Source organism: Molossus molossus, unplaced genomic scaffold (assembly GCF_014108415.1).
Source record: "Molossus molossus isolate mMolMol1 unplaced genomic scaffold, mMolMol1.p scaffold_m16_p_1, whole genome shotgun sequence".
NCBI lineage: Eukaryota > Metazoa > Chordata > Mammalia > Chiroptera > Molossidae > Molossus > Molossus molossus.
In genome coordinates this window covers 226986525-226999510 of record NW_023425344.1, presented here as the reverse complement: position 1 = coordinate 226999510, position 12986 = coordinate 226986525, and the positions used below count along the sequence as shown (strand labels likewise).

The window sequence follows — 12986 nt, the reverse complement described above, 5'->3', positions numbered from 1 at the left end:
TTGCACAGCAAAGGAAACTATCAACAAAATGAAGACAACCCACTGAATGAGGGAACATTTGCCAATGATACATCTGATATAGGGTTAATATCCAAAATTTCTAAAGAACTTATACAACTCAACATCAAAAAAGCAAACAATCTAATTAAAAAATGGGCACAGGACCTGAACAAACACTTCTCCAAAGAGGACATACAGATAGCCAAAAGACATATGAAACGCTGCTCAATGTCACTAATCATCAGAGAAATACAAATTAAAACCACAGTGAGATATCATCTCACACCTGTCAGAATGGTTGTCATCAATAAATCAATAAGCAACAAATGTTGGTGAGGATGTGAAGAAAAAGAAACTCTCATGGATTGTTGGTAAGAATGCAGATTGATGCAGCCACTGTAGAAAGCAGTATGGAGTTACATCAAAAAATTCAAAATGAAACTGCTTCAGGCCCAGTGATCCCACTTCTGGGAACCTATCTGAAGGAACCCGAAACACTAATTTGAAAGAATAAATGCACCCCTATGTTCACTGCAGTGTTATTTAAAACAGCCAAGATTTGGAAGCAGCCCAAGTGCCCATCAGTAGATGAATGGGTAAAAAAGCTGAGATACATTTACACATTAGAAGACCACTTGGCCGTAAAAGAGAAAGAAATCTTACCTTTTGCAACAGCATGGATGGACCTGGAGAGTATCATACTAAATGACATAAGCCAGTCAGAGAAAGACAAATACCATGATTTCACTTACATGTGAAATCTAATGAACAAAATAGAAACAGACTCATAGATACAGAAAACAGACTGACAGCTGTTAGAGGGGATGGTGGTTGCGGGACTGGGTGAAAAAGGTGAAGGGAGTAAGCAAAAACAAAACAAGACTCAAAGACACAGACAACAGTTTGGTGATTACCAGAGGGAAAGGGTGATGGGGGAGGTAGAAGAGGGTAAATGGGGAGAAATGGTGATGGCAGGAGATGACTTTGGGTGGTGAACACATAATACAATAAACAGATAGTATATTATAGAACTGTACAGCTGAAACCTATATAATTTTATTAACCAATGTCACCCCAATAAATTCAATAAAATAGTAAACAAAAAAAATAAAAAAATACATAGCTCAAAATAGGAATTGTTTTGGGGAAAAAAGATGGCAAAAAAAAAAAAAAAGATAAAAACTAAAAGTCAAGCAAGGCATCAACAAAGTTAGGCAAGCAGTCTGGTAGAGTCAAGAACTGTTTACAGTCCTCCCTCGCCACTTCGCACTTCGACTTCGCGGCTTCACTCTATCACGGTTTTTTCAAATATATTCATTAAAAATTTGATCGAGATGACGATGCACCACCTGCTGAAGATACTGTACCACCTGAAGACTCTTATCGAGGTCGTGCCTTCAGAGGAGCAGTAACCTTGCTCTTCTTTGCTGTATAATACATCTCTTCATCTTCATCGCTTCATCATCGAACAATTTGCACTATTTTCATAGGTTAGTGGTTGTGTAATAACTGTGTATGTGTAATTCAATGTACAATAATAATATGATATTTGTAACATCTAATATGTCTTATTTTCTCTTATTTTGTTTAATATTTTGTTTATATTGGGTAATATGAGTGTAATGGTAACTAAAGGGTGTTATTTCATGTCTAGAGGGCTCTAATAATGCTAAAAAACATACTTAGAAGGTTGTAAACAGGTTTTTTTTGTTGTTGTTTTTTATCCTCACCCGAGGATATTTTTCCATTTTTTGTACAGATAGAGTGGGAGGGAGAGAGAGAGAAACATCAACGTGAAGGGACACATCGAGTGGCTGCCACCCGCACGACCAACCAGGGCCGGGGACAAACTGCAACCAAGGTACATGCCCTTAGCGGGAACCAAACCCGGGTCTCTCTGTACCGCAGGCCGACGCTTTAACCGCTGAGCCAAACTGGCCAGGGCTGTAAACAGGTTTTCTATGCTCTAACTGCAAACATACTTAATCTATAAATAAAGAATCCTACTTTACGGAAATTCATTCATCGTGGCAGAGTCTGGAACTGATTAACAGCGACAATGGAGGGCCGAATGTACCTAAATCAGAAATGCAGTTCAAGAGACAAGGGTAGAGGAAAAACTAGTAGTATAATTAGACTAGTGCTGCCATCTAGAGGTTAAAGGCTAAATGGTTTTTCTCTTCAGTCAGTCAGTCAAGTGCAGTTAATCTAACTTTTAACTATTATAGACAGAGGTAGGACTGAACAGACCTTATAACTCTGAAGTCGGGCCACAGTGAAGAATAGTTAGGGTATAAGAGTGCCAATTATCCTCTCCCTGCCCTCCTTCATGAATTAAAATTTAAAAATTAAAAGAGCTAAATGTTCTTTAGAATTTTATTTAGATTTCTAACTATAAATGGCCACTTTTTCAAAAACCACATGACTAGAAGGTAAAGATATCTACTATACCATAAGCTAGCTTGAAGCAGAAGCTTTTCTTTGGTACAACCACCAAAGAAAGTTGTATCATATAGTTTCTGGTGCACAGAACTTCATCAGTGTAGATTACTGGGATGTATCAAGTTTAAATGGGGAAGTTTCAATCTGCTTACAATAAAACGTTCCTTTTAAAAAACTATGGTGGCCCTGGCCGGTTTGGCTCAGCGGTTAGAGCATTGGCCTGAGGTCCAGAGAGACCGGGGTTCGGTTCCCACTAAGGGCATGTACCTTGGCTGCAGTTTGTCCCCGGCCGTGGTTGGGTGGTGCGGGAGGCGGCCACTTGATGTGTCCCTTTCACGTCGATGTTTCTGTCTGTCTCTCCCTTCCTCTCCCTCCCTCCCACTCTATCTGTACAAAAAAATGGAAAAATATCCTCGGGTGAGGATTAAAAAAAAAAAAAAAAAGATAGTGAGGTACTGGCATAGAATAAAAGTATAGATCAATGGAACAGAATTGAAAGTCCAGAAATTAACCCTCATATTTATGGTTCATTGATTTTTTTACAAGAATGCTAAGACAATTCAATGGGAAAAAAATAGTCTTTTCAAGATATGGTGCTGGAACAAGTGAATATCCAGAGCAAAAGAATGAATTTGGATCTGTACCTCACACCATGTATAAAAATTAACTTAAAATGGATCAAAGACCTAAATGTAAGAGCTAAACGATTAAGCTCTTAAAAGAAAACATAAGCAATAAATCTTTGGGACCTTGGATTAGGCAATGGTTTCTTAGGTATGACACCAAAATACAAGCAACAAAAGAAACAATTCAATAATAAAAACACAAATAACTCAGTTTAAAAGTGGACAAAGGATATAAATAGTTTTCCAAGAAGACATACAACTGACCAGTAAGCACATGAAAACATACACAATATCATTAGTTATTAGGCAAATGTAATTCCAAATCACAATGAGATACCACTTCACATCCATTAGGATGGATATGATAATTTCTTTAAACAAAAAATAACAAGTATTGGCAAGGATGTGGAGAAACTGGAACCCTCATACACTGCTGGTACACCCAGTATTTTAAACAGTCTGACAGTTCCTCAAAGGTCAGATATAGTTTACCATATGACCCAGAAATTTCACCCCTAGTTATAAAACTCAAGAGAATGAAAAGATTTGACCACATAAACACTTGTATGTGAAGTTCATAGCCGCATTATTCATACCAACCAAAGAGTGGAAATAACTCAAACATCCATCCACTGGTGGGTAAATATAATGTGGGTAACTAATGAATAACTCTATCTATACAATATTCTTCAGCCAAAAAAGAAATAACTGATACATGCTACAACATAGAGTACTGAAAACATGCTAAGTGAAGAAAAACAGTCACAAAAGACCACATATTGCATGATTCCATTTATATGAAATGTCCAGGCTAGACAAATTCATAGACAGAAAGATTAGCTACTGTAGATAAATACAATTTTTTTGTAAGCACCTTATATCCTGCAACTTTACTCAACTCATTTAGTCCTACTCATTTATTAGTCCCACTCTTATGCCTGTAGAGCTTGGGGTGAAGGAAGGGGAATGGGAGTGACTGCTAATGGGTAGAGTTTCTTTTGGTAGTGATGAAAAGTGACTGTGTTGCTAGAACTCTGAATATACTAAAAAATCATCGAATTGCACACTATAAAAAAAGTGAATTGGTCCTGGCTGGTTTGCTCAGTGGTTAGAGCATTGGCCTGCGGACCAGAGAGACCTGAGTTCAGTTCCCGCTAAGGGCACGTACCTCGGTTGCAGTTTGTCCCTACCCTGGTTGGGTCGTGTGGGCGGCAACCAGTTGATGTGTCTCTCTCAAATCGATGTTTCTCTCTCTCTCTATTCCTCTCTCTTTCCCTCTCGCTCTATGCAAAAACGTCCTCGGGTGAGGATTAAAAAAAAGTGAATTGTAGCGTATATAAATTATATCTCCAAAAAGCTGTTATTAAAAAAGAAAAAGAAAAAATAACAATTCATCAGAGCCCCATGCTTTAGCTCTAGTTTGAAATGGCATGACTTGCTACCTTCCCAATTTTCACATTCTATTTTAAAATATTTTTAATATAGCTATTGAATAGGTAATGTGCATGACTACTAAAAAGTTTGTATCCTTAAGTGATGGGGAATATGGGTAAAAACTGTGGAGAAGTAGTAGTATTCAGTAAGATTCACAATGCCCTGGCAAGTTTGCTCAGTGGTTAGAGCATCGACCAGGGGACCGAAGGTCATGGGTTTGATTCCAGTCAAGGGCATGCACCTGGGTTGCAGGTTTGATTCCCCAGGCCAGGTCAGAGTCCTGCGAGAGGTAACCAATCAATGTGTCTCTATCACACTGATGTTTCTCTCTCTCTTCTCTCTCCCTCCCCCACTTCCACTCTCTTAAAAAAAAAAAAAAACCAATGGAAAAAAATATCCTTAGATAAGGATTAACAAAAACAACAACAAAGATTCATAATATTTCAATGGGTCTTAGTAATATAGCAAGCTCTGTACTGTTGCAACTTACAAAACTATATCAGGATCATGCACAGGTCATAACTAGTGATGGAGCAGGTAGGATTTAGGTACAAAACAGAACCAAACCATTATCAACGAGCTTCACACTATCTTGACTATGTGCAGTTGATCATCCACTGTCATAAGAGGAAACATTCTAGATATTACAAGACCTTCTTTTCATCACTAAAATACAAACTATACAGAAAAGGAATAATTTCCAAAAGCGTCTATCTTTTCATTTTTTTAAAACTTATCTTTATTGTTGAATGTATTACAGATGTCCCCCGCCCCCGTTTTTTCCCCATTGATCCCCGCCTCCCCAATTCCACCCTCCTCCTGACTTCCCCACACTACTGTCTGTCCATTGGTTATGCATACATGCATAGAAGTTCTTTGGTTTATCTCATCCTGTCCTCCCTTGCCCCCTCCCTTTGAGGTTCATCAGTTTAACAATCAATTTATACTTCTTAATTCCTTCATCTTTTTCACCCATCCTCCATCCCCCTCCCATCTGGCAAGCAACAAAAAGTTCTCTGTATCTGAGTTTGTTTCTGTTCTGCTTGCTCGTTTTGTTTGTAGATTCAATTGTTGTAGGTATGTATTAATTGCCAATTTATTGTTAGTATTTTTGTTCTTCTCCTTCAAGAAGACCCTTCAACATTTCTGGGAAACTCTTGATATGTCTACCGATTCTAAATGATAGCTTTGCAGGATAGAGTAATCTTGGTTGTAGGTCGTTGCTTTTCATCACCTTTAATATCTCTTGCCACTCCTTTCTGGCCTGCAAAGTTTCTTTTGAGAAATCAGCTGACAGTCTTATGGGAGCTCCTTTGCAGGTAACAACTGCTTTTCTCCTGCTGCTTTTAAGATTTTCTCTGTGTTTAACCTCTGGCATTTTGATCATGATGTGTTTTGGGGTGAACCTCTTTGGATTCATCTTGTTTGGGATTCTGTGCTTCCTGAACTTGTATGTCTGTTTCCTTTACCAGGTTAGGGGAGTTTTCTGTCATTAATTTTTTCAAATAGGTTTTCAATTTCTTGCTCTCTCTCTCTCCTTCTGGCACCCCCATGATGTGGATGTTGACCCACTTGAAGTTGTCTCAGAGGCTCCTTACATTATCCTCATTTTTTTAAATCCTTTTTTCTTTTTGCTGTTCTGATTGGGTGTTTTTCGCTTCCTTCCATTCCAAATAGATGGTTTGCTTCTTGGTTTTACCTACTCTACCATTGATTCTCTGTAAATTATTCTTTATTTCAGTTAGTGCATTTTTCATTTCTGACTGGTCCTTTTTTATGTTGTTGATGGTCTCACTAAGTTCCTTGAAGTTCTCACTAAGTTCCTTGAGCATTCTTATAACTAGTGCTTTGAACTCTGCATCTGATTGACTGCTTATCTCCATTTTGTTTAGTTCTTTTCTTGGAGTTTTGTTCTTTTATTTTATTTGGGACATGTTTCTTTGTCTCCTCATTTTGGCTGCTTCCTTGTATTTGTTTCTATGTATTAGGTAGAATTGCTACGTCTCCAAGGTTTCCTAGAATGGCCTATTGTTGTAAGTGTCCTGTAGGATCCAGTGGCACAGCCTTCCTGATCACCCCAGGTGGGCCTTTGAGATGCACCCCTAGAGTGAACTGTACACCCTTCTGTTATAATTGAGTCTTGATTGCTGTTGGCACGTCAATGGGAGGGATTTGCTCAGGCTGCTCAGCTGCAAGAACTGGCTGTGACCACTGACCACTGGCCTCTTGATGGATCAGCTATGTAGGGGCCCACCGCATAGAGCAAGACTTACTTCAGCAGGGTACTGGTACCCACTGAGTCCACTCATTAAGTGTGTCACTTGTGGAGGTGGTTGGGTGGTGCTTCGGTGTGGTCTGAAGCTGTCCACTGGGTATGCTGGCTCTGGGACAAGATCAGCTACTGCCTGTGTTCTACCCAGGGCCACCCAGCATAAGCTACAAAGTGATCTGCCGATGGCTGCTTCTAGTGCCAGGCCCAGGGCCAATTAATGAGAGATATGGGGCTCACTGAGACCAGATGCTGCTTGTTTGAAAGATTTTAGGAAAATCTGAAGCAGGATCCAAGACAGGCCAATCCTATGGTAAAGCCACTGGAAACAACTTGGGTGGGCCTGAAAGCTGGGTGGGGCAGGGCCTCAGGTTGCTGGAGTCCCAGATATGGCGGCTGTCTGCTGCCCTGGGAAAGGGCTCACCAAAGGAACAACGGCCTCTGACAGAATGTCTGGGAGAAAGCTGCTACTCTAGCTCTCACCCTGATGCTAAAGAGCTCAGTTCTTCCTCATTTGTCTCTGGTGCCTTTCAAGCTGCCTCCCCCACGCTGGAGCCTGGAGGGTGTGAGTCCGAGTAAGTCCGTGTGCAGGCCCTTTAAGAGGAGCTGCCTGGGGCTCCAGCAGCCTCAGCCTCCCTCAGCCTCGGTTCCCCCTGGTTTTACAGCCAGAAGTTATGGGGACTTCTCTTCCTGGCACTGGAACCCTGAGTTGGGAGCCTGGTGTGGGACGGGGACCCCTCACTCCTCAAGGAGAACCTTCCTGGTCGAGGTATCCTCCTGATTTTTATCCACCACACATGGGTGTGGGACCAGCCCGTCTAGATCTCCATCCTTCCTACCAGTCTGGATGTGACTGCTTCTTGAATGTCATAGTTGTAGGATTCCATTCAGCTCAATTTCAGGTGGTTCTGAATGATGGTTGTTCTGTAGTTTAGATATAATTTTGATGTGGTTGTGGGAGGAGGCGAGTTCCATGTTTACCTACACCGCCAATCTTGACCTATCTTTTCAGTTTTAAGTCAATGGATTTCATTAGAAAAATTCTGTCATTTCACTTGAAGGTACTTGCAGTTGATCATTCTTCAAAATATACATTGACATTTACTATATACCAGGTACTCTATGGGTTACAAAATAAGATTCTTACCATATAATTATAATCAATACAAGAGATAAGACATGTACCAAAAATCTCCCCAAATGGTAAAAGTGCCATACAAGATAAACTGCTCTAGAGTAATTTGGGAAACCAAAAGAGTTCATTTTCTTATATCAGGTATGAAAAGAAAAAGCTGATAAAAGAGGTAAATACTGGGCAGAATAATGAAGGGCAAATAAAAGTTATAATATTAGAAATAGGTCAAGGAGGACTTTCTGAGAAAAAGGAATAGCATGAACAGAATTAAGAAGATGGGAAAGTATTCTGGGAAAAGTATTTCAAATGGGCACAGTGCATGGTATTTCGGTAGGGGAGAAGAAGGCTAGTTAGTGATCAGGCTAGGGCCAGAGTGTAGAATATTTTGAATGCCATGCAAAGGAATCTGAATTTTATTATATGGGTAATGAAGTACTACTAAAGACTTATGAGCAAAGAACAAACAGAAGAAATGATACTTTAGAAAAATTAATTTGCAAACAAGATGGACTGGAATAAGGTAGCTGAGAGTCAGGGAGACCAGTTAGAAGGTGACTACAACAGTTGCCATACAACAACAAGAAGGACACTGAACTAAGATGGAAGTAACAGGAATGGAATTCTTTATATGGTTAGGCAGTTTACAATTTTTTAATATTTCTATATATTTCATATAAATTAACTGTACAAATCAAGCCAAGAGGCCCCTATACAAAAAATGATTGCATCTCAAATCTGGACAACCAAAAGGGTTATCTGAGACATAATCATGTACCAAATCAAAGGGCAGGGTTTGCCTTTTGAAAGATACAATCTAGTTACTATCAGCCCAAGAAGGTTCACATTATTTCTATACTAACATTTAACAACACTCTAGGGAAGTGACAAACAATCATGTTTTGAAGACAAATATTTTTTGCATTTTTTTTCTTTCCATCATCTTTATCAGTACAGATATTTGCATGAAAACAGGATCACTGGTCCTTGGGGATTCATCAGTTCCTATTGCTTATTTTTCATCCATGTCATCTTCTCAATTAATGCAAGAAAGAGACATCAAATACCAGATTAGGGTATCAAGTAAATGTCAACCCCTAGAGTAGATGAAAAATCTATAAGGACAAAAAAAAAATCTTGTTTTTATGCAAATACACTATACACAATAAAACAAAGAGACTGTATCCAAGAAGTCTGATACATACCAATGTAATTCTTTCCAATTCTAAATTTAAAAACTATTTTCTATGTAGCTAATTACTTATGATCAAGGAAAATGACAATCAGTTGCAAAGCACTGCTACAGAAGTTTAAATAAGATTGAATTTTGAACGAGAAAATAATTTTGAAAAATCTCAGCTGTGCTCAGGGGCATATCTGGCAGAAATGAGCATTTGTGTTGCAGAGTTTTGGCTCAGTACTTAATGTGGCTGATTAGGTGACTTCAAATCCCCACACCTTCAAAGTAATAATGGTTTTAACTGTGCAGATCAAAAACTAAAACTAAAACAAACCATACCAAGTTTTTTATTCAGTGGAAAGCCATTAAAAGAGACTTTACTGATGCTTAAGGAACTGACTCATTCTAAAAATTGATAAAGAATCAGTCATTCAGTAAAAATAGCTTTCATGGTAATAATAAATAGTTAATAAGATAATAATAATAAATAGTTAATAAGACCATCAAAGAAAAATTCTAGCTGATAAAAAGGAATGACAGAATTAGAATATTATCATTTTGCCACCTATAATAAAATAGTGGACCTAGGTAGTTATCAAAGGCTGCTAAAACTCTGAGTGAAAGGCTGATGGAGAATTTTATAATAAATAATATATCAGGATCAGGCTAACAATACCTTTATCAACTGATTAATCTTAAAATCACAAAGAGAGACAAATAAACATTATATACCTTCTGATGAATGTATACACCATTTATGAAATATTCTTGCCAAAATAAAAATCAAGACTGAATCTATCTATGCAAGCTTCTAGATCTAACCATCAGGAAATAAAAAGGCATAGACAAACATATTTAGCACTACCATGGGGACGTAAGCAACAAAATCCAGAATATGGAAAATTCTACTGAACAAATAACTAGATTTAATAAATGACAAGGGAAAATAAAAGGGAGGTGGAACTCTGACAGATTAAGAGACTTAAGAGCCCTGGCCAGTTTGGCTCAGTGGCTGGAGCATCGGCCTGTGGTCCAGAAAGAGACTTAAGAAACATATCAACCAAATATAGTATATAAACCTTATTTAGATCCTGATTCAAAAAAACTTACTGCAGCCTGGCTGGGGTGGCTCCGTGGATTAGGCAACATCCCATGAACTGAGAGGTCCCAGTTTGAGTCCTGGTCAGGGTGCACGCAGGGTTTTGGGCTCAATCCCCAGTGGGGGACATGCAGGAGGCAGCCAATCGATATTTCTCTCTCACATGGATCTTTCTATCTCTCTCTCCTTAAAAATAATAATAATAATAAAAAAAACTGTATAAAACCAGTTATGAGTCAACCAGGAAAATCTGAATCCTGATTGGCTATTTGTTTATATTAAGCAAGTTTGTTAAAACTTTTTAGGAATAATAATGAAATTGTGATTACATTTAAAAGAAAGAAAGAAAGAAAGAAAGAAAGAAAGAAAGAAAGAAAGAAAGAAAGAAAGAAAGAAAGAAAGAAAGAAAAGGAGAGAAACAAGGAAGGAAGGAAGGAAGGAAGGAAGGAAGGAAGGAAGGAAGGAAGGAAAAAAGGAAGAGGAAGGAGAGTACTTCACTTCTCTTTTGGAATCATATATGAAGTTATTTGAAAGTGAGGTAATATGATGCCTGAGAATTAGTTTAAAATAATCATGGGAGGTTGGTATAAGTAAAACAGATTGCCTATGTTGACTACTGAAGCCGAGTCATGAGTACATGAGGTCATTATTTTAGTCCCTCTACCTTAGTGTATGTTTAAAATTTTCCACAATAAAAAGTAGTAAAAACAAAAGAACACCCCACCTCATTATCTTTCTCTGTAGAAAAGCAGAAAAAGAAAAACTATAGCAATTTCAACTATAACTAACTAGAGATAACACTGTTGATCAATATATTTGGTAATACAGCATCTTCTTGATATACTGAGCACAAAATTTATTTCATAAAAAAATTGACACAGAGAGATAAATGATTGATCATTATGATCAATCCAGCATTTATTATCCAGAGCTAGAAACAGAATCAATTTCTATACTATACAAGCCTTGCATTCATGAATTTAATAATCAAAGATTTGCTTTTTCATTATAAACCCTGGAGATCTATGACATAACTGGTAATTAGTAATTTTACTAAGACTTAAACTTTAATCGCAAGAAATATACAACCAGTACACAGAGGAGAGTTAGGTCACAATGAGTGAACCTAGCAGACTACCTAGCAACCATATTTCAAAGCAATTTGTTGTTCTCTGCTTCATGAAGTGACTCAAAAATATTTTCTTGGTAAAAGAAAACCAGCTGTTAATCACAGTAATGGAAATAAAGAAAAGATAGATACCCACTGAGAACAAAGTTCTAACCACTGTATTTATGTTGAGTATCTCTTTCAACTACAAAGAAAAAATTTTCTACAATTCCTTTTCTAATTTTATTATGAATACAGTATAGGAAGAGGTACAATTTATGAAGAAATAATTTTAAACTAAAAGAATGAAGAACAGAAATGAATAAGTGAGATCTTTTACAACTTTACTCATGGTAGCCGATTATGTTCTTGGTCTACTATCTATTCCTTCCTTTGAGGAACCAATTGTTCCCTCCCATTGCGTGAGATTTGAGTTAGACTAAGTCTTTCAATCTGTGGCTGCACCTAAGACCCAGGTGTGATCTATCAGCATGCTTCACGCTACCTGTCGAAAGGACTGGTTCCAGGACAGGTGTGTGAGCCAAGATGAAACAGTCAAGAGTCCTCCCCAGTAACTTTCTTTTGGAAAGTTCAGAAAAAACGTTCTTTCTTTGAGGATTATGAAATTTAAAGACATAAATTAGAGCTCCTCTTGGCCATCTTCCCTAGTTCTAGAAAAAAACTATCTGCAGTAGCAAAGAATAAGATTAATGCATGAGTGAAACAAAGCCTTAAGTTGCAAAACAAAAGCAAGAACAAAAGCATATCCTAATGACATCATTAAGAGTCAAGGATCTAGATATCCTCAAAGCTATTTTTACTCCTGGAATTTTGATTTATGTGAACTAATAAAGTCCCTCTTTTGCTTAAGCTAGTTTTTTTGGACATTTTATCACTTAAAACTGAAAGGGTTTCCAATATATTTTTACTATACAGAGAAAAATAACTGTTATCTAGTAAACTCAGTAATTATTCCAGTAAACTCTCATAAACACTTCAGATTACAATGACTTCTTATTTTCACAAAATGTAATAAAGATACCGTCTGTATTACAGTTAGAACTCATCAGAAAATACACAATAGGCAACCCTGAATAAATGTAATCTGGGTACTCACACTCATCTAGCCCCAGCTGATAGGCCAGGTTCTGTAGGCCTCGTACCTTCTCCATCAAGTTAGCTGTGGTGAGGCTCCCCAGTTCTGAAACAGAATCATTTATTTCAATACCATTTCTTTCCACTGTTCTCTAGTAACAACTCATTCGAGTTGGGAAGCCTTGTTATAAAAGTTTTCAAGCTTAATTTCTATGAAATAAGTAGACAATAAATACATTTTTTTCCTCACCCAATCAATCATTCCCCTACACACACAACAGTAAACTGTTCTCACTACTGCAAAATGCCTCAGCTGAGCTTACCCACTATGAGAAGAGACTTAGCATAAATACAATAGCAAATTATGTGTTTATAACATTCACTTGGCTATCAACAAAATGAATACACTATTAAAACATGAAACCTTGTGATTTGACATAGCATTGAGAAGGCCTACCAGACAGATCTGTCTTGAAAAATATTCATTAACTCCACTGTCTTTTATTAGATCTTTTTATTTCAATTAACTATAAAATAGTGACAAAACATGTACTGTTCCCCCATTTCCCTAAGTTTAGAAAACAAAAACTAAATACTAATC

At 37.6% G+C, this 12986-nt stretch overlaps 1 protein-coding gene across 10 annotated transcripts in view; it reads right to left on the bottom strand.

Moving 5' to 3' along the window:
* LIN52 (lin-52 DREAM MuvB core complex component) overlaps positions 1 to 12986 on the bottom strand; it is a 107303-nt gene that overhangs the window by 82484 nt on the left and 11833 nt on the right. For all 10 annotated transcript variants that reach the window (XR_004960923.1, XR_004960924.1, XR_004960925.1 and 7 more), the window contains exon 5: positions 12408 to 12491. Coding sequence is in view for 2 of the 10 variants with exons in the window: in XM_036272480.1 (XP_036128373.1) it covers positions 12408 to 12491 (84 nt within the window). In the remaining 8 variants the exon portion in view is untranslated. The remainder of the gene's footprint in view (positions 1 to 12407; positions 12492 to 12986) is intronic.